This window comes from Erythrolamprus reginae, chromosome 10, assembly GCF_031021105.1.
Source record: "Erythrolamprus reginae isolate rEryReg1 chromosome 10, rEryReg1.hap1, whole genome shotgun sequence".
Lineage (NCBI taxonomy): Eukaryota > Metazoa > Chordata > Lepidosauria > Squamata > Dipsadidae > Erythrolamprus > Erythrolamprus reginae.
Genome location: NC_091959.1, coordinates 7,397,752 through 7,418,369, shown reverse-complemented (window position 1 = coordinate 7,418,369; position 20,618 = coordinate 7,397,752). Strand labels below are relative to the sequence as shown.

Sequence of the window (20,618 nt, the reverse complement as noted above, 5' to 3'; positions counted from 1 at the left end):
TGCCCTCAAATATGGCTCCATGTGCTACTTGTGGCACCTGTGCCATAGGTTCACCATCACTGGCCTATATCCGTGATGGCGAACCTATGGCAGGTCAGATCTCAGGGGTGCTTCTTTCGTGAGCTTTTCTTTCCCTGCAAACGATGAAAAAATTATACCCCCCCCCCAACCCTGAGCAATATAGTAGAGTTTCCAGATTAATCTAAAACAGGAAGTCATACAGATATAGGGGAAAGAATTAGCAATGGTTTTCTGCCCCTTTGGGAGATGTTGCCTTTGGATGGTCTTTGAATGTGGAGGCAACAGAATCTATTTTTGGATATGTCAGTACTATGTACATAATTAGTTGGGTTTGGCAATATATAGAATAAAGCAACAATAAAGAATAAAGCAATGTATGCTTACATGTATTAGAACACTATTGCTTTAAGAGCTAGTGTTACGGATTGCCACTAGAGGGAGCCAGAAGCCTGATTCACTCTCTTGGTTACTCTCTGTTATTTTGTCTTCGTGACTATGCTGTAGTAAGAACTGTGTGTTCAAATGATGGTTTATGTATTTGTAAACTGGACAAGTAAGCTTATAGTATATGTATTGAGATGTATTGACTGATTTAACTGTGTGTGACTAGGATTGTTCTTGACTAAGATATTTGCTAAATTAAATAATATTTTATACACTTAATGTATTTTGGATTGTATTACTGAACCATTACATGTATCTCTGGGCTATCAGCTGGATACGTATGTGTGTATATGTGCTCCTTAGCAGGGTATAAACTTGATTTACCCTTGCAGAGTGGCACAGCAGAAGTGGAGCTCAAGAAGGGTTCAACTCTGAAACTGACCCTCGACAACACTTTCATGGAGAACTGCGATGAGAATGTATTGTGGGTGGACTACAAGAATATCACCAAGGTTGTGGACACCGGCAGCAAAATCTACGTGGATGATGGCCTTATTTCCCTAAAAGTCAAGGAGAAAGGTGAGTCTCAAGGGCTTTCCTGCCCAGAATCGTTTACGACAAGATGGGCGCTCAATATATTTATTTAGTTAATTTATTTTATTATTTGAATGTATAGGCCGCCCTTCTCCAATGGACTCAGGGCGACGTACAAAAATTAAACAGGAATACAATAGAAAAACCCACTCACCCCTAAATATTAAAAGGCATTCCTCTATCACTCATCCAGTTCCACTAAGTTCCAAATCCACCCAGTCTCAAAATGGGTGAACAGTGCGGCCAGGCGGTAGGGAAAGGAAGTGCAGGGATACCTTGTCTTATGAACTTAATAGGTTCCAGGAGGAGGTTCGTAATGTTTCCCATAGGAATCAATGGATAAGTGATTAATGCGTGCAAGCCCAAAATTCACCCCTTTTGCCAGCCGAAGTGCCCGTTTTTGCGCTGGTGGGATTCCCCTGAGGCTCCCCTCCATGGGAAACCCCACTTCCGGACTTCCACGTTTTTGCGATGCTGCAGGGGAATCCCAGCATCGCAAAAATGGGCGCTTTGCTGGCAATGGAAGTCTGGAGATGGAGTTTCCTAATGAAGGGAACCTTTGCCTGGCAATAGAAGTCCGGAGGCGAGGCATCCCAGTGGCGGCGGTGGGTTCGTAAGATGAAAATAGTTCGGAAGAAGAGGCAAAAAAATCTTAAACCCCGGGTTCGTATCTCGAAAAGTTCATATGACGAGGGGTTTGTAAGACGAGGTATCATTGTAGAATGCTTGGCTGCATAGCTAGAGGGTATAACAAGCAGGAAGAGGGAGATTGTGATCTCACTTTATAGAGCACTGGTGAGACCCCGTTTGAAATACCGTGTTCAGTTCTGGAGATGTCGCCTACAAAAAGATATTGATAAAATTGAACGGGTCCAAAGACGGGCTACAAAATGCACAGACGAGCTCACATTTGCGAACTGGTAGGGGAGCTAAGTGAATCCCACCTCTGATGGCGCCCCTCTTTGATGTTTCCAATCCTATTGCAGGCGCTGACTACATCATCACCGAAATTGAGAACGGCGGGATGCTGGGCAGCAAAAAAGGGGTCAACTTACCTGGGGCTGCCGTCGACCTCCCTGCCGTTTCCGAGAAGGACATCCAGGACCTCAAGTTTGGTGTGGAGCAGGACGTGGACATGGTTTTCGCTTCCTTCATCCGGAAAGCGGCTGACGTCCACGCCGTCAGGAAAGTGCTCGGGGAGAAGGGAAAAAACATCAAGATAATCAGCAAGATCGAAAACCACGAGGGAGTGCGCAGGTGAGTGGCCGCTTTGAAGTCACACCTGAGCCTCCTTGTATTCAGGCCTCAGTCTCGCTCCCTACTTTATCTGGCAACCCTCCTGGCCCAGGGTATCCAGAGGGGCCCAGCATGTCCTCAGAATCTAACATGACCTAAGGTGGACAAGGAGCACTCGCAACACCAGGTATTCATCTTAGTCTGCTCAGCTTCAGCACATTGACCCTGGTGAGCTCTGAACTGCGAAATTGCAGGCAGTCAGCGGAAGTAGCCTGCACTACTGCACTCAACCACTGCGCCACCGTGGCGCTGGTAACCTTTCCCTCTTTCCTTTTCAGATTCGATGAAATCATGGAAGCTAGCGATGGCATCATGGTAGCCCGGGGAGACCTGGGCATTGAGATTCCAGCCGAAAAAGTCTTCTTAGCCCAGAAAATGATGATTGGCCGATGCAACCGAGCCGGCAAGCCGATTATCTGTGCTACTCAGGTATTTGAAAGCTTTGAGCAAAGCCACTTAAGGTCTTAATATGTATCATGCCTGTATCATAGTGGTTCTCAATCTGGGGGTCGGGACCCCTTTGGGGGGGTCAAACGACCGTTTCACAGGGGTCACCTAAGACAAATTTCCCCTGGTGTTAGGAACTAAAACTTCTATTCTGGTGCCTTGGAACATATTTTTACAATCCAACCAATCTGGGGTTGACAGTGAAGGGTGTTCCTCTGATCTTCCTGCCAATCAGCTTCAAGCTCTGTTTGGGGAGAATCGGCGCTGGACTTATGGTTGGGGGGTCACCACAACATGAGTAACTGTATTAAGGCCCATGACCGCTCACGCGGCTGCATTTTGTACAATTTTATTTATTTATTTATTTATTTATTTATTTATTTATTTATTTATTTATTTATTTATTTATTTATTTATTTATTTATTTATTTATTTATTTATTTATTTATTTATTTATTTATTGGATTTGTATGCTGCCCCTCTCCGTAGACTCGGTGTGGCTAACAACAATAATAAAAGCAGCATGTAAATCTAATACTACAACAACTAAATAAACCCTTATTTTAAAACCAATCATACCTACAAACAAACATACCATGCATAAATTGTAAAGGCTTAGGGGGAAAGAATATCTCAATTCCCCCATGCCTGACGGCAGAGGTGGGTTTTAAGGAACTTACGAAAGGCGGGGAGGGTGGGGGCAATTCTAATCTCCGGGGGGAGTTGGTTCCAGAGGGCTGGGGCCGCCACAGAGAAGGCTCTTCCCCTGGGCCCCGCCAAACGACATTGTTTAGTTGACGGGACCCGGAGAAGGCCCACTCTGTGGGACCTAACTGGTCGCTGGGATTCGTGCAGCAGATTTGCAGTTTCCGACCGCTCTTCAAAGGTAGCCCCGTGTAGAGAGCATTGCAGTAGGAATGTGCGATGTTTTATTTCTTTCCCTGCCAGATGTTGGAGAGCATGATCAAGAAGCCCCGCCCCACACGTGCTGAAGGGAGTGACGTCGCCAACGCAGTGCTGGACGGCGCCGACTGTATCATGCTGTCCGGAGAAACTGCCAAAGGAGATTATCCCTTGGAGGCGGTCCAGATGCAGCACTTGGTAAGTTGGCCCCTTCCAACACTGGGACCCTTAGAAGCACCGGCTCACCCTCCCAGTTGCCCCCACTCCCTTGCAACTAATGTTTTCCCGGGCTAGTCGCTAGCATTTACACCCAGTAGTGGCTCCTCTTCCCCTCTGACCAAGGATAAAATGCTCCCGGTTTGTTTCTGCCTGTCAGTCGTCGGAGAGATGGTTGCAAAGGGAGCGCGAGGCTCCACCTGGACGCTGCCATTCGTTCATTCATCCATCCATTCATCCATTCATTTGTAGGGTATCCAGCAAACCTGGGAAATCGGGGAATTACCAGGGAAATTGGTGGTTCGGGAAATATCAGGGAATTTGTAAAAAAAAAAACAGAAAAAATCAGGGGGGGAAACCAAACTATTAAAATGTTTAAAGATCATTTAACATTTAAATGTGTTAAAGGGTTAAATAAGGTCCAGGAGGGAAGTGTTTTTAATAGGAAAGTGTGTCATGGTTGTAATTGATTAATGTCGGTTTGAACATTAACCCACCGTGGAGGCGATGGATGGAAGCCCAGTCATTTGTTCAAAACAAGATTTCTTTTATTATAAAAGTAGAAAAATAAACATGTCCCGGTGGACAAAACAACAAATACGTCTTGCATGATGGAGGTTAGAATAGGAATGGAGATCTTTGCATGAAGAAGAAGGATGTGAGGTTAGATGTGGCAGGATATTACATCATAATAGGAGGGTCTTAATGAAACACACACAGTTAACTATTTAATTACTGAATGTCTCTGGGGCTGTCAATATTCAGCGTGACAAAGTGAACACAAGAACAAGGGGACACAATCTGAAGTTAGTTTGGGGAAAGATCAAAAGCAACGTGAGAAAATATTATTTTACTGAAAGAGTAGTAGATGCTTGGAACAAACTTCCAGCAGATGTGGTTGGTAAATCCACAGTCACTGAATTTAAAAGTGCCTGGAATAAACATAGATCCATCCTAAGATAAAATACAGAAAATAGTATAAGGGCAGACTAGATGGACCATGAGGTCTTTTTCTGCCGGTCAGTCTTCTATGTTTCCAAGGTCAGGAAAAAATCATGTTAAAAAAACCCACAACGGATCGTGCTGCCTGACAGAGTCGAGCAAAAATGAGCATAGCTGCAGCTGCATTTTGCACTATTTGCAGCCTCTGAACGCTCTTCAAAAGTTGCCCCATGTAGAGAACATTGCTGCAGTCAAACCTCGAGGTGATAAGAGCGTGAGTGTCTGTGAGAAGTGACTCCCTGTCCAAATAGGGCCACAACTGGTGCATCAAGCACATCCGTGTAAACGCCCTCCTCATCACAGCCGAGAGATGGTCCTTGGCGCATGAACATATTGCTTTGCACATCCACAGGTGGTAAAAGAACCTGAATGGCGGCATCCGGACAGGTGGGCGGAGCCTCGCGCTCCCTTCGCGACGGGCTCTCCGACAACTGACTGGCGCGAGCGAGCCAGGAGCATTTCAACCCTGTTCCTGACACACCCATCCTAAGTGTCTTCCAGATACAGTGATACCTTGTCTTACAAACTTAATTGGTTCTGGGACGAGGTTCTTAAGATGAAAAGTTTGTAAGGCGAAACAATGTTTCCCATAGGAATCAATGGAAAAGCGATTAATGCATGCAAGCCCAAAATTCACCCCTTATGCCAGCCGAAGCGCCCATTTTTGCGCTGCTGGGATTCCCCTGAGGTTCCCCTCCATAGGTAACCCCACCTCCGGACTTCTGTGTTTTTGCGATGCTGCAGGGGAATCCCAGCGTTGCAAAAACAAGCGCTTCGCTGGCAACAGAAGTCCGTAGGTGGTGTTTCCCAGCGAAGGGAGCATCAGTGAAATCACAGCATCGCAAAAACACTGAAGTCATTGAAACCCCACCTCCGGACCACTGTGTTTTTGCGATGCTGGGATTTCACTGAGGCTCCCTTCGCTGGGAAAGCCCACCTCCGGACTTCCGTTGCCAGCGAGGCATCCATTTTTGTGCTGCTGGGATTCCCCTGCTGGGATTCCCCTGCAGCATCACAAAAACATGGAAGTCTGGAGGTGGGGTTTCCCATGGAGGGGAACCTCAGCAGCGCAAAAACGGGTGCTTCACTGGCAATGGAAGTCCGGAGGCGGGGCATCCCAGCGGCAGCGGTGGGTTTGTAAGGTGAAAATAATTTGTAAGAAGAGGCAAAAAAATCTTAAACCCTGGGTTTGTATCTTGAAAAGTTTGTATGACGAAGCGTTTGTAAGACATATCACTGTATATGAAAGTTAAAAGTATAGCATATCTGGAGCTGGTGTAAGAGCCAGACTGGGAATCTAGTAGATTTGCAAAGCTTGAGGGCCCTTTTCCACCTGCCCCTCGGGTTGCCCAACCTGCCCAGATCCCTCACGGTCAAGCGAGTTGCCTCTTGGTCCCTTGCATGTTGATTTCTTACCTGGGAGGGTTTTTTTAAAGTCACTTGGCTTCTTTATTTTGCCCGGAGGGGAGGGAATCCACAAGGTGGAAATATGTGGAGTCGGGATCCCAAACTCACTTCTGCCTCGGCCCTGGAACTTCCTGGGTGGGTGGGGGGATTGTGGGTGGGACTGGGTGATCCCTTGGATTTCAGTTTTGTTGAACTATTGGTACCCTTGGAATATTACCTAATCCACGAAGCGTGCATGACTGACCTCATAAAACAGCCCGAGAACTTCTCTGATCTGCTTTTTGGAATTTTTGTAGTTTTCCCATTGACCAATTTGAGCGCCGGGATTAAAAAGACTGATTGCGTTGTTGGCTGTTTGCTGTGGATTACAACAGCCTTATAACCTACTACCGTTAGCTGCAGTGTCAGGTTAGTTAGCTTCCATGAAGAAGCTCCCCTGCTTTTACGAGAAGGATACTAATGGCTCTGGCCGAATTCCTCCGATAACTTCCGCGTCCCTCATCACACCAAAGACGATGATTCCCCAGGCAAATAAAAGCATGTTTATGTTGTCATACTAATCGTAATCCTCTAAAACCTTTTTCCCTTGACACGAGCAGGTGCCCCAGTAGCTTTCTACAGCTTCTGTATGTTCCCATCTGCTTTCGAATACACAGCTCAAAAAAAATAAAGGGAACACTTAAACAACACAATATAACTCCAAGTAAATCAAACTTCTGTGAAATCAAACTGTCCGCTTAGGAAACAACACTGATTGACCATCAATTTCACATCCTGTTGTGCATATTCAATTTTGTACAGAACAAAATATTCAGTGAGAATATTTTATTCATTCAGATCTGGGATGTGTTGGTGTTCTTTGATTTTTTTCAGCAGTGTAGTTTAGGGCAGTGTTTCCCATTGTTTCCGACTTCGCAAACCGGTGTGTTTGTGGGTTAGAGTAAGGGTTCACATAAGCAGACAAATAAATATACACACACAGCTCCCTTTGTGCAAGCAATGTGCGTGGACTCCCGCTTCTCAGCAGGTGGAGTGTGCGTTCCCACACTTGCCCACTGCTCACACCAGCGATGCGCTTGCTAGCTGTTTTCATGCCCCAGTTGCAAACTTTTCACACCCCACAGGTTGACGACCCCTGATTTAGGGCCAAAAGGGTGGATGAAATTTAGGGAGTATTAGTCCGGGCCCACCTAACAGGTGCAAAAGTTCTTGCAAAAGTATTGGAACCCAGGAGGATGGGTTGAAACCTCTGAAATGGCTCGTTGAAGACATTTTTAGCACCGGCCAGAAATATTTACACATAGGAAAGTTCACCTGCTTTCGAATGGCATTCAGAAATAAAAGTTAAAATTCTAACCGTCTTGTTCATTAGCGAAATACACACAAAGATCCTAGGAGCTCTCAACTCCTTGCTAGGGCGTGTTAGATTTAACTGACTTTTTTAAAAAAAATTAAAAACTAGTCTCCTCTTTGCCATAAGTATCGTGGGAGAATCGCATCCCTGCCCAACACATTCTTCCTGAAGCCTTCGTTTTCAATAGGTAAAACATTCAAAATGTTATATTTTGAAATAAGGGAAGGGAAGAACAGCCTGATTTGGTGACTTAAAACAGTATTTCCCAACCTTGGCAACTTGAAGATATTAGGACTTCAACTCCCAGAATTCTCCCAGACTTCAACTCCTGGAATTCTGGGAGTTGAAGTCCGAATACAGTGGTACCTCATGATACGAACTTAATTGGTTCCAGGAGGAGGTTCGTAAGGTGAAAAGTTCGTAAGACTAACTAATGTTTCCCATAGGAATCAATGCAAATAATGCGTGCAAATCCTTCAGGAAAATCCCAAACTTTAGAAGGGAGGCGAACAAGCCGCCCCTCCCTTTTCTTTCTTCAAAAGACACCCTTTCAGTGCCTCTGCAAGCACGCTGTTCTGTGCAAACTCTTTCCCCCTCCAAGCCGCCCCTCCCTTTTCTTTCTTCAAAAGACACCCTTTCAGTGCCTCTGCAAGCACGCTGTTCTCTGCAAACTCTTTCCCCCTCCAAGCCGCCCCTCCCTTTTCTTTCTTCAAAAGACACCCTTTCAGTGCCTCTGCAAGCATGCTGTTTTCCTACTTTTGTTAATGCAAACTCTTTCCCCCTCCAAGCCGCCCCTCCCTTTTCTTTCTTCAAAAGACACCCTTTCAGTGCCTCTGCAAGCACGCTGTTCTCTGCAAACTCTTTCCCCCTCCAAGCCGCCCCTCCCTTTTCTTTCTTCAAAAAAGGGGAAAAAAAGAAACCCCTTCATCCCAGCAGCAGCGGCTTGGGTTTGTAAAGTGAAAATAGTTCGGAAGAAGAGGCAAAAAAAATCTTAAACACCAGGTTCGTATCTTGAAAAGTTCGTTAGAAGAGGCGTTCGTAAGATGAGGTACCACTGTATCTTCAAGTTGCCAAGGTTGGGAAACACTGGCTTAAAAGATATCGAAATCCTTTAGGCTTCCCAGGAGTTGTTAAAAATGTTTTTTTTTTTAAATTATAATCAGAACATGCTTTTCCTAGGATCACGTAATAAAGAGGAATTTTGCCTTTATGGTGGGGGGTGGCCTTCCCTCCTATTAGCCTCCTTCTCTGATCTGGAGCCAGACACACATTCATGACCTCGTCTTCAAGAAAAAACCATCATCTGCTGTAACAGGTTCCCAGAAAGGGTATTTCAGGTTGCATTTAAGTTCAGCCGCTGGATTTCATCTCTTGCTGAGATTCACCTTCTGCTGAGACTAACCCTCTGTGTCATGGTGGGTTCTGGCTTTATATCCTCTCCGCCTTCCAAATCTTTTACAAAATTCACATAATCTCGATCCTTGGGGGGATAAGGTAACGTAAAAAAGTGTAATTTCCAAACTTGGATTATGTTGCTTTCCCTTGTGTATCACGTTGCAAATAATTCTGATCAAATCTTAACCCTCACTGCCTAGTTTAATAATAATTATCTGGAATGTGTACAGCCCTGCATGCTTTGAAATTGCTACCCAGGTCTCAACTTTTGGCTGGGAAGGACACGTAAGCTAGTTCCTGAAACGGGAAGGACATAACACCTTTGTCGAAAATTAAATTGACTTTGGGATTAACTGTTATTTTCAAGGGAGCTCGTGGCTGCCATTTGAGCTCGAGGGAAAGTGGTTACTCGAAGGCTGCTTTGGAAGGGAGATATGAGTTGGGGCGGATTCTTAAAAGAGAACCCGCCAGCGGCTTTGTGAAGTGGAAACTCTACAGCCAAATGAGAGACTTGGTTTCTTGCTAAAAATTAGGGTGGAGCAGCAACAGATTCACCAAGCTTAAGGATATTGCCCAACCCCCCAAAAAAACACCACCAACCCCCCCCCTGTTCCATGGCACGTTAATGTTGGTTCTGCAATCAGAGCTTAGCATGGATGCCCTGAATCCTTCTGATGTACAGTGGTAGCTCTACTTACGAACTGAATTCGTTCCGTGACCAGGTTCTTAAGTAGAAAAGTTTGTAAGAAGAAGCGATTTTTCCCATAGGAATCAATGTAAAAGCAAATAATGTGTGTGATTGGGGAAACCACAGGGAGGGTGGAGGACCTGTTTCCTCCCAGGAGATTCCTAGAGAGGCCCCATGGAGGTTTCTCCCTGCCTTTTCCAGCCCTATTTCCTCCCAGGAGATTCCTAGAGAGGCCCCATGGAGGCTTTTCCCCACCTTTTCCGGCCCTATTTCCTCCCAGGGGATTCCTAGAGAGGCCCCACGGAGGCTTCTCCCCGCCTTTTCCGGCCCTGTTTCCTCCCAGGAGATTCCTAGAGAGGCCCCATGGAGGCTTTTCCCCACCTTTTCCGGCCCTATTTCCTCCCAGGAGATTTCTAGAGAGGCCCCATGGAGGCTTTTCCCCGCCTTTTCCGGCCCTGTTTCCTCCCAGGAGATTTCTAGAGAGGCCCCATGGAGGTTTCTCCCTGCCTTTTCCAGCCCTATTTCCTCCCAGGAGATTCCTAGAGAGGCCCCATGGAGGCTTCTCCCTGCCTTTTCCGGCCCTATTTCCTCCCAGGAGATTCCTAGAGTGGCCCCATGGAGACTTCTCCCTGCCTTTTCTGATTATATTTTCATAGGCTCGGATTTGTAAGTAGAAAATGGTTCTTGAGTTCGTAAGTAGAAGTTCGTAAGTAAGTAGAATTAATTTAATTTAATTTAATTTATTAGATTTGTATGCATACATTTGTATACATATGTATGTAGAAGTTTGTAAGTAGAAGCATTCTTAGGTAGAGGTACCACTGTAGTTAATTTCTTTGGCAGTGGATTTGAACCACTTGGCTCTCCTCCGCGTGGCCTGAACAATATCCCGCTCTTGAATTCTGATTTGTGGATTTGGTGGTACCAAATTTGGGGATCCGATTGCTGCCTCACCGTCATCATCATCATGCATGTCGAAGAAGCGATTAACTCTTCCTTTGCCTCACTAACGTGATCACATCACTCGATATATCTTCTTTCCTTCCTTCCTTCCTTTCTGTGTTGCTCTTCCCTTTCCCTCCCTCCCCTCCCCTCTCGCTCTTGGCCTACAGATAGCTCGGGAGGCCGAGGCTGCAATCTTTCACCGCCAGCTGTTTGAAGAACTTTACCGCCACACTTCCGGCAGCCACAACCCTTCCGAAGCGATGGCTGTGGGCGCTGTGCAGGCCTCATTTAAGTGCTTAGCTTCCGCTCTGATAATTTTGACAGACACCGGCAGGTAGGGCTGAGAGTTAGCCAGAGGAACCGGGTAAAACCTACCCTAGAGCAGGGGTAGGCCGAGTCGGCTCTTCGGTGACACGCGGACTTCGACTCCCAGAATTCCTGAGGTGGCATGATTGGCTCAGGAATTCTGGGAGTTGAAGTCACCAAAGGGCAAACCTGGCCTACCCCTGCCCTAGAGGATTTGTCGCTGGGAGTTTGGAAGTACTCTTGAGAAGAAGAAAAAAAAAGGAAAATTCCAGCTGCTGCTTCGTGCCAATAGGGTTCTCCCACCGCACTCTTCAAAACTAAAACTAAAATAAAATAAAAATATGTCAGCCTGTCTCTGGTTATCTTAACTAGCGGTCCCCAAACTTGGCGACTTCAAGACTTGCGGACTTCAACTCCCAGAATTCTCCATCCAGCAGAGCTGGGAGTTAAAGTCCACAAGTCTTAAAGTTGCCAAATTTGAAGGCCTCTGGTCTCAACCGAGCAGGATTTGAGGTAGGCTGAAGCAGACGCGGAGAGGTTCGCAATTGCGCATGAAGGAATGAATGCACGGGTCACCGGCAGACTGGTGTGGGACGATGCGCCGGGTCTTGCGTTAGGGCAGGGGTAGGCAAAGTCGGCTCTTCGGTGACTTGTGGACTTCAAGTCCCAGAATCCCTGTGCCAATCGTGCTAGCTCAGGAATTCTGGGAGTTGAAGTCCACATGTCACAGAAGAGCCGACTTTGCCTACTCCTGGGCTAAGCGAGGCCAGGCGGTGTATACAAACCAAGGGAGCCGAGATTCTCCTGCTCTTGTGGAGGAGAACCGCCTCCATCCGTCCATCTCCCCCCCAGCTGGGTTGATTCCTTGGTTGCTTCCACGCTGAGTTCTCCGCCCGACCCACCACCACCACCCCGCCTTCTTCTTCCACTCTCGCGGCCTATGCGGTGCCTGACGCGACCGCCGTCACCCGAACGCAATGTTGCTCTTGTAGATTGCTCGCGAAGCCGAGGCAGCCATCTTTCACAGGCAATTGTTCGAAGAGCTCCGCCGGCTGGCCCCCCTGAACCGAGACCCTACCGAAGCCGCCGCTGTTGGCGCCGTGGAAGCCTCCTTCAAGTGCTGCAGCGGGGCCATTATTGTGCTCACCAAGTCTGGAAGGTAGGAGGCGGAAGCCGCTGGCAGAAGTCGCGAGGACTTAACGCGGATAGCCAGATAACAGACGCACCCTGATTCTCGGGCTCTCTTTCTCCCTCTCGAGTCCAGGTTTCCAGTCTCTGGATAGAAGTGCTGCTAACGTAGCCTTGGACTTGGTCTTCCCAGGCCAGGAGCTGCTTGCTTAGCCAGTGGTCCTCCAACTGCACAAATTTCTCCCAACACTCCGCGGACTGCATTGGCTGCCAATTGGTTTCCGGACGCAATTCAAAGTGTTGGTTATGACCCAGGAGAAGAGCCTTCTCTGTGGCGGCCCCGACCCTCTGGAACCAGCTCCCCCCAGATATCAGAGTTGCCCCCACCCTCCTTGCCTTTCACAAGCTCCTTAAAACCCACCTCTGTCGTCAGGCAACGGGGAATTGAAATTTCTCTTCCCCCTAGGCTTATAGAATTTATACATGGTATGCTTGTATGTATGAGTGGTTCTTTAAATTGGGTTTTTTAAGATTATTTTTAATATTAGATTTGTTTACATTGTCTTTTTATATTGTTGTTAGCCGCCCCGAGTCTTCGGAGAGGGGCGGCATACAAATCTAATAAATAAATAAATAAATAACATAACATAAATAATAAAGCCCTACATGGCATCAGGCCAGATATCCTGCGAGACTGCCTTCTGCTGCATGAGTCCCAGCGACCATTTAGGTCCCACAGAGTCGGCCTTCTCCAGGTCCCATCAACTAGACAATGTCGTTTGGCGGGGCCTAGAGGAAGAGCCTTCTCTGTGGGGGGCCCGGCCCTCTGGAATCAGCTCCCCCCCCAGAAGAATCGTACTGCCCCCACCCTTCTTGCCTTCCGCAAGAGTCTTAAGACTCATTTATGCCGCCAGGGACATTAGATCCTTGTCCCCTGGCTGATGAATACATGAGAGAAAGTTGATTGAATGGGAATGATTTTTTAATGGTTTTGGGTTTATTTTAGACTTTTTAAAGATTTCGACCTCATTTTTATCAGCACGCAGTTTTGCGCATTAAAGGGGGTGAGTGCTTGTGATTAAGTGTAATGTATTTTATTTATTTAATCAAATTTATAGCCCCCCCCTTCTCTAAGTGGGCTCAGGACGCCCAACAACAATAAGAAAATACAATAATAAAATACGATGGGACCCAGGCTACCATACGAAACCCGAATCTTTATTTGAACCTAGTGTGTTACCAGAACACGACAACGGCTTGGTTATGCCAGCTTCAGCATGTCAACCAACCAGCTGAAAGTCTGCAGTTTGTTGAAACTGCAGAGCAAATCCCCCCCCCCCCTGAAGATCAGGTAAATTATATCTGTGCTGTTATTTGCAGCTAGAATTGATGCAGAGTTCTAAATGACTGATTCTCTGAAACAAGGATTATTTGTGGGTAGGAATATATGTGTGTGTGTGTGTGTAGATTGTCACATGTTTTTTTGCTGAATTTGAAAATTAAGGGAGACTAGGATAGATCTATTTCGTCCTTATTTTGCCTTCATCAGCTAGCCATACCCACTGGGACTTGAACCTGCAACCTTTGCCTTGTAAGGCAGAGAATTATCCTCTAGGCTACAGTATCCAATCTCTTCAGCTCTGCACCAGGGGAGGGTTACATATTTTTGCGTCGAATCACCCTGGTGTATTGAAGGAACATCACAGCTCCTTATTTGCCTCTCGGCCCAACCCAGGGCCATTTCCAAGGCAGTTAATTTTATTAATAGCCGACAATATTGCTGGGTTGGGCCGAGAGGCAAATAAGGAGATGTGATGTTCCTTCAATACACCAGGGTGATTCGACACAATATATATGTGACGGTCTTGGTATATTCAGGTTTCTTCCCGTGTAGGATTTGGAAATTTCTGGCGACGTTCAGTGTTCGCCTTAGAACAAGGACAGAAACACCAGCCTGAAGATGATGAGTGGGACCTCGTCGAAACGTCGCCAGAAATTTCCAAATCCTACACGGGAAGAAACCCGAATATACCAAGACCGTCATACCTGTACCTGTGAAAATCTACGAAACAACACAATATAATTTTTTGCTGAATTTTTAAAATTAAAGGAGACTAGGATAGCACTATTTGGGCCTTGTTCTGGCCTCATCAGCTAGTCATACCCTTACTGGTATTTGATCCTGCAGCTTCTGCCTTGTAAGGCAGATAATTAATCTCTAGGTCACAGGATCTCATCCCTTTAGCTTTGTACCAGGGAGGGGCTATATGTTTTTTTTCTGTCGGATCGCCCTGGTGTATTGAAGGAGCGTCACAGCTTCCTTTTTGCCTCTATGCCCAACCCAGGGCCATTTCAAGGAAGTTAATTTTGTTCATAGCTGACAAACTATATTCTGTATGTATCACATGTTTTTTGCTGAATTTTTAAAATTAAGGGAGACAAGGATAGCACATATATACAGTGTTCCCTCGATTTTCGCAGGGGATGCGTTCCGAGACCACCCGCGAAAGTCGAATTTCCGCGAAGTAGAGATGCGGAAGTAAATACACCATTTTTTGCTATGGACAGTATCACAAGCCATCCCTTAAGACTTTAAACCCCTAAATTACCTTTTCCCATTCCCTTAACAACCATTTACTCCCTTAACAACTGGTACTCACCGTTGAATAAGACACTTAGTGATCCTGATATTTATAAACATAATTATTTATTAACAATAATTTTTTTTTTTGGTTATTTGCAAAAATTATTAGTTTGGCGATGACATATGATGTCATCGGGCAGGAAAAACCGTGGTATAGAAAAAAATGCGAAGTATTTTTTAATTTATATTTTTTGAAAAACCGTGGTATAGAGTTGGCCACAGAGTTGGCCTTCTCCGGGTCCTGTCGACCAAACAATGTCGTTTGGCAGGCCCCAGGGGAAGAGCCTTCTCTGTGGTGGCCCCGGCCCTCTGGAATCAACTCCCCCCAGAGATTAGAACGGCCCCCACCCTCCTTGTCTTTTGCAAATTACTCAAGACCCACCTTTATCGCCAGGCATGGGGGAACTGAGACATCCTCCCCCAGGCTTTTATATTTTATGTTTGGTATGTTTCTATTACTGTTGTGAGCCGCCCCGAGTCTTTAGAGAGGGGCGGCATACAAATCTAATAAATAATAATAATAATAATAATAATAATAATAATAATAATAATAATAATATTAATACATGTTGTGAGCCGCCCTGAGTCTTCGGAGAGGGGCGGCATACAAATCTAAGTAATAAATAAAAATAAATAAATAAATAAATAATAATAATAATAGGCTATTCGCGAAGTTCGAACCCGCGAAAATCGAGGGAACACTGTATATATATTTGCAGCTGCGCAAGGCAGATTTGGAGGAAATAACAGAAAAAGTAGCAACTGAAACGAGCAATCCATTGTATTGGCACACCCTATTAAATTAGAATGCATTTCCTGCTAAGCCTTTCTTAACTGTTTTCTCATAAAGGGTTTCTACCTACTGTTTGCTTGTGAGTTCTGAAAAACTGCATTTTTGCTAACATAATTTTGTTCTGGATTGTATTTCCCTAATCACATTTCTGAAAATGCTTTCGATTTCTTAGCAGATGCCAAATTGCCTCATTTGCAAATACAGTGATACCTTGTCTTACAAACTTAATTGGTTCCGGGTCGAGGTTATTAAGGTGAAAAGTTTGTAAGACGAAACAATATTTCCCATAGGAATCAATGGAAAAGCAATTAATGTGTGCAAGCCCAAAATTCACCCCTTTTGCCAGCCGAAGCGCCCGTTTTTACACTGCTGGGATTCCCCTGAGGCTCCCCTCCATGGGAAAACCCATCTCCGGACTTCTGTGTTTTTGCGATGCTGCAGGGGAATCCCAGTTTCGCATAAACAGGTGCTTCGTTGGCAATGGAAGTCCGGAGGTGGGGCATCCCAGCAGCGGCGGTGGGTTTGTAAGGTGAAAATAGTTTGTAAGAAGAGGCAAAAAAATCTTAAACCCCGGGTTTGTATCTCGAAAAGTTTGTATGACGAGGCATTTGTAAGACGAGGTATCCCTGTACTTAAATGCTTGATGTTGAAGGAAATTGGAAGGCAAAACCAACACTGCTAATTCTATAGACTGGTTGCTTCCCTCTGGGAAGTTGATATTTTAAAAATAATATTAGAACCAGTTGGAACTATGATGCGTATGTATTACCCTATAAGATGCACCGGAATATAAGACGCACCTTCATTTTTGGGGAGGAAAATAGGGAAAAGAATCTGCTTACCAGATATTCATCTAGCTAACGTCCTTAGTCTGGTCAGCTTCAGCACATTATTTTATCCCCTGGTTAAGGGCTTTAAAAAAAAATTATTCGGAGAGAGTAACAATGAAAGAGCTTGCAAGCCAGTAAGAGCTGGGAACATCATTAGCACCTGGAAAGAAACAGTCTGAGCAAGTAGAGCAATGGAAAAAACCCTGCAAAGACTTAGGGCTTGGAAAACATTATTCGCAGAGAGTAATAATGAAAGAGTTTGCAAGCCAGTTTAGAGCTGGGAACATTGTTAGTACCTGGTTAGGGCTGCAAAGAAACATTTGAAGCAAATAGAGAATGAAAAAAAAAATCAAAGACAGGATTTGGAATACATTTTTGGCAGGGAGTAACAATGAAAGAGCTTGCAAGCTGGTAAGAGATGGGAACATCGTGAGCACCTGTTTAGGGCTGGAAAACAATTTACTCAGAGCAAGTTAGAGTAATGAAAAAACCTGCAAAGACTTAGGGCTTAGAAAACATTCTTTGCAGAGAGAAACAATGAAAGAGCCTGCAAGTTAAGAGCTGGGAAGATCGTAAGCCGCTAGTTAGGGCTGGAGGGGGAGTTACATTCAGAGTATAAGATGCACCCTAATTATCAGCCTCTTTTAGAGTGGAAAAAGGTGTGTCTTATACACCGAAAAATACGGTAATCTCAGGGTCTCTTTCTACCCTTGTCTGTCCTGTAACAAAACTTCACTTGCAGAATTGCATGCGTTCAAGCCAGCTGGCAACGGCGAAGGTCATTTAAGCTTCCCAAATCTTTTCCAGATCTGCCCACCTGGTGTCCAGATACCGACCACGGGCCCCCATCATTGCTGTGACCCGTAATGCTCAGGCCGCCCGCCAGGCCCACCTCTACCGTGGCATTTTCCCCGTGCTGTGCAAGGACGCAGCCCTGGACGCTTGGGCTGAAGACGTCGATCTCCGCGTCAATATGGGCATGAATGTTGGTAAGGAGTCATTTGTCTCGGGTTTCCTTTCTGCAAGACGATCATGGAAGCCATACTGCTGTGAAAATGCACTTTCCAAAAACTGGTAGCATTTTGTGTGTGTGTGTGTGTGCTACAGCCGGGGAGGGAGGGTCTCCAAACCTGGCAAACTTTGTTAAGACTTGCAAACTTCAATTCCCAGAATTCCCTAGTCCAGGGGTAGGCCAAGTTTGCTCTCCTATGACATGCGGATTTCAACTCCCAGAATTCCTGAGCTAGCATGACTGGCTCAGGAATTTATTTATTGTTAGAGTTGGAAGGGACCATGAGGGTCATCAAGTCCAACCCCCTGCCTAAGCAGGAACCCTATAGCATCCTAGCCAAATGGCAGTCCAATTTCCTCTTTAAAATGTCCAGAGTATTGGAGTTCCCAACGTCCGCTGGTAGGTTGTTCCACTGGTTGATCGTTCTGACCGTCAGGAAGTTCTTCCTTATTTCCAGGTTGAATCTCTCCTTGGTCAGCTTCCAGCTGTTGTTCCTCGTCCGGCCCTCCGGTGCCCTGGAGAATAAAGTGATCCCCTCCTCTCTGTGACAACCCCTCGTATACCTGTAGACTGCTATGATGTCCGCTCTGGCCCTCCTTTTCTCTAGGCTATCCATGCCCACTTCCCGCAAGAGTCTGGGAGTTGAAGTCCGCAAGTCATAGAAGAGCCAACTTTGCCTACTCCTGCCCTAGCCAATCACGCAAACTATGGAATTCTGGGAGTCCACAAGTCTTGAGGCTGCCAAGTTTGATGGTCTGCATTGTACGCCACCATAGATACCTTCCGGCATCAAAACTTAACATTCCCACCATTGGGGGTTAAAAATTCAGCCATTCCTATCCTCTGAGACAAGAGTCTTCAAACCTAGCAAGGTTTAAAACTGGAGTGGACTCCAGCCCCCAGCATTCCACAGCCAGTCATGCTGACTGGAGAATTCTGGGAGTTGATGTTCCCAAGTATTAAAAGTTCTAAGAGTTCCGAATAGATTGTCCACTACAGGCAGTAGTTTACCTCAACTTAACAATGGTAATTGAGGTCCAGAATTACAGATCATAAGTTGTGGTTGTACATCGAGGAATTAGGTGATTAGACTTTCCCCAACGGGTAACGGAAGCTGGCAAAACAGTTTGGAAAGGGTAGTCACATGCGTGCATCACAAATAGCCATAAAGGTTGCCAAGCACCCATAATTGAGATCACGTGGCCATCATAAACTGCAAATGGACTGTAAGTAGCTCTGCAGAGGCCTGAAGTCATTTCATTGAGCCACAGTGGTGCAGTGGTTAGAGTTTAGTACTGCAGGCTACTTCTGCTGACCGCCGTCTGCCTGCAATTTGGCAGTTTGACTCTTACCAGGCTCAAGGTCGACTCATCCTTCCATCTTTCCGAGTGGGTTAAAATGAGGACCCAGATTGTTGGGGACAAGAGGCTGACTGTAAGGATTTTTGACTCGGTCCCTACCAATAAGACTGAAGTATGACCCATGTTGGACTCTCCTTAGCAGCACATTAGAGAATGTAGAAGCTAATCAGCTTCTACATTCTCCAATGTGCTGCTAAGGAGAGTCCAACATGGGTCATACTTCAGTCTTATTGGTAGGGACTGAGTTTAAGCAACCAATCGTACGTCAAAGAACTACCTATGGATTGCACATTTAACCCTGTCCTGCTTCCTCACCTATCCTATTTTTGGTCTTTTCCCCAGGCAAAGCTCGCGGATTCTTCAAATCAGGCGACCTGGTTATCGTGCTCACCGGCTGGCGCCCCGGATCCGGTTACACCAACACCATGCGCGTAGTGCCTGTCCCATAAAACGGACCCCGGCGACGAGCACGCACTCCCTTCCTCCCATCTCGCCCCCCTCCCGTCCCTCTCGCATTAGACCAGCAACTGCTTGCAATTTTGTTCTTTGTGTGTAGAGCGGGACAGTAGCGGCTGCCCTAGGCCACTGAGTGCAGTAACCAGGGGTGGGGGGGCAGACAAGGGGAAAAAAAATAAGTGACTTCAATTTAGAAATACTTGAAATAGTTTTGATAAGAGGACCCTCCTTCCCCCGTTTCTTCCTTGCCCTGGGATAATCCGGCCTTAATTTGTTAGGAGCCATTACGATCCAGCAGCCAAGGATCACTTGGTTTCTCTCCTGGAGTGATCTGCTCTGCGGGAGAAGCCAGGAATCCTGGCTGGTTTATTTAGTACGGCATTGTAGGCGAGGCTCGGTGTCATACTTGTCCTAAATCCCATCTTCCTGGCCTCTCTTCCCTTTCTGTAAGTCTTGTGTTGTACGCGCTCTGCCAAAACACTCCACTCACAAACTGTGCTCCACCGTAATTTGCTCCTATCTTGCAGGCACCCTCGGTTTCTTGCCACGACATACACCGAGAATGCTTGTTCCCTCGTAAGCCACGATGCGCCACACTTGGATCAGATCACAAACTCCAGGAGGGGTTGACCCCGAGCCCCCTCTCCTGTCCCTGGGAAGTTTTAGAAAGCAAATTTAACTCCTGTTCCTCCTTGCCAGTAGACCCGATGGATATCAGATTATAGATATAGATATATATTTTTCACAGTGGGTTGGTACAGGAATAGATCGCGCTGGTTTTTTGGCAGCCTAGGAAGATTTGGGAAAACCCAGTTTTGCTTACCAAACTGAGCAAGCCAAGCCACCAAAATTGTTCCCCATCGCTGCACTCCACCCATCCGAAGCTACCCAGGGTTGCTTGTGCTGCTGTTGTTGAGCTGTCTTGTGTTGTCGAGTTGAGTCACGCCCCCCAACAGCGCACTCTGTAACTCTCTCAATACATTTTACCTGCTGTTAAAAAGAGATGCATCGGATTGTCAGATGCCACTTGATACATCAATAAAGCAGAGTTCAACCCATCCTTTCTTGTTTTGAAGTTTTACCGGCCCGCCGCTGAGTTGCATTAGAATAAAACGTGAATCGGGGAGGGGGCTGGAAATTTCCTCCCTAAATGGCCTTTAGTTGAAAATAGAATGGAATGGAATAGAATAGAATATTGGAATGTAGAATAGAATAGAAATACAGTGATCCCTCGATTATCGCGAGGATTCCGTTCCAAGACCCCTCGCGATAATCAATTTTTCGCGATGTAGGGTTGCGGAAGTAAAAACACCATCTGCGCATGCGTGCCCTTTTTTTTCATGGCCGCGCATGCGCAGAAGGTGGAGTTTGCGTGGGTGGCGGGGAAGACCCAGGGAAGGTTCCTTCGGCCGCCCAGCAGCTGATCTGCTCGGCAG

General features: G+C 46.1%; 1 protein-coding gene across 1 annotated transcript in view; it reads left to right on the top strand.

The window, feature by feature from the left end:
* PKM (pyruvate kinase M1/2) overlaps positions 1 to 20,240 on the top strand; it is a 36,051-nt gene extending 15,811 nt beyond the window's left edge. The window contains exons 5-11 of the mRNA XM_070763625.1: positions 798 to 984; positions 1,986 to 2,256; positions 2,574 to 2,724; positions 3,691 to 3,843; positions 11,951 to 12,117; positions 17,161 to 17,342; positions 19,069 to 20,240. Coding sequence (XP_070619726.1) covers positions 798 to 984; positions 1,986 to 2,256; positions 2,574 to 2,724; positions 3,691 to 3,843; positions 11,951 to 12,117; positions 17,161 to 17,342; positions 19,069 to 19,175 — 1,218 coding nt within the window. The 3' untranslated portion in view covers positions 19,176 to 20,240. The remainder of the gene's footprint in view (positions 1 to 797; positions 985 to 1,985; positions 2,257 to 2,573; positions 2,725 to 3,690; positions 3,844 to 11,950; positions 12,118 to 17,160; positions 17,343 to 19,068) is intronic.
* The last annotated feature ends 378 nt before the right edge of the window (positions 20,241 to 20,618 follow it).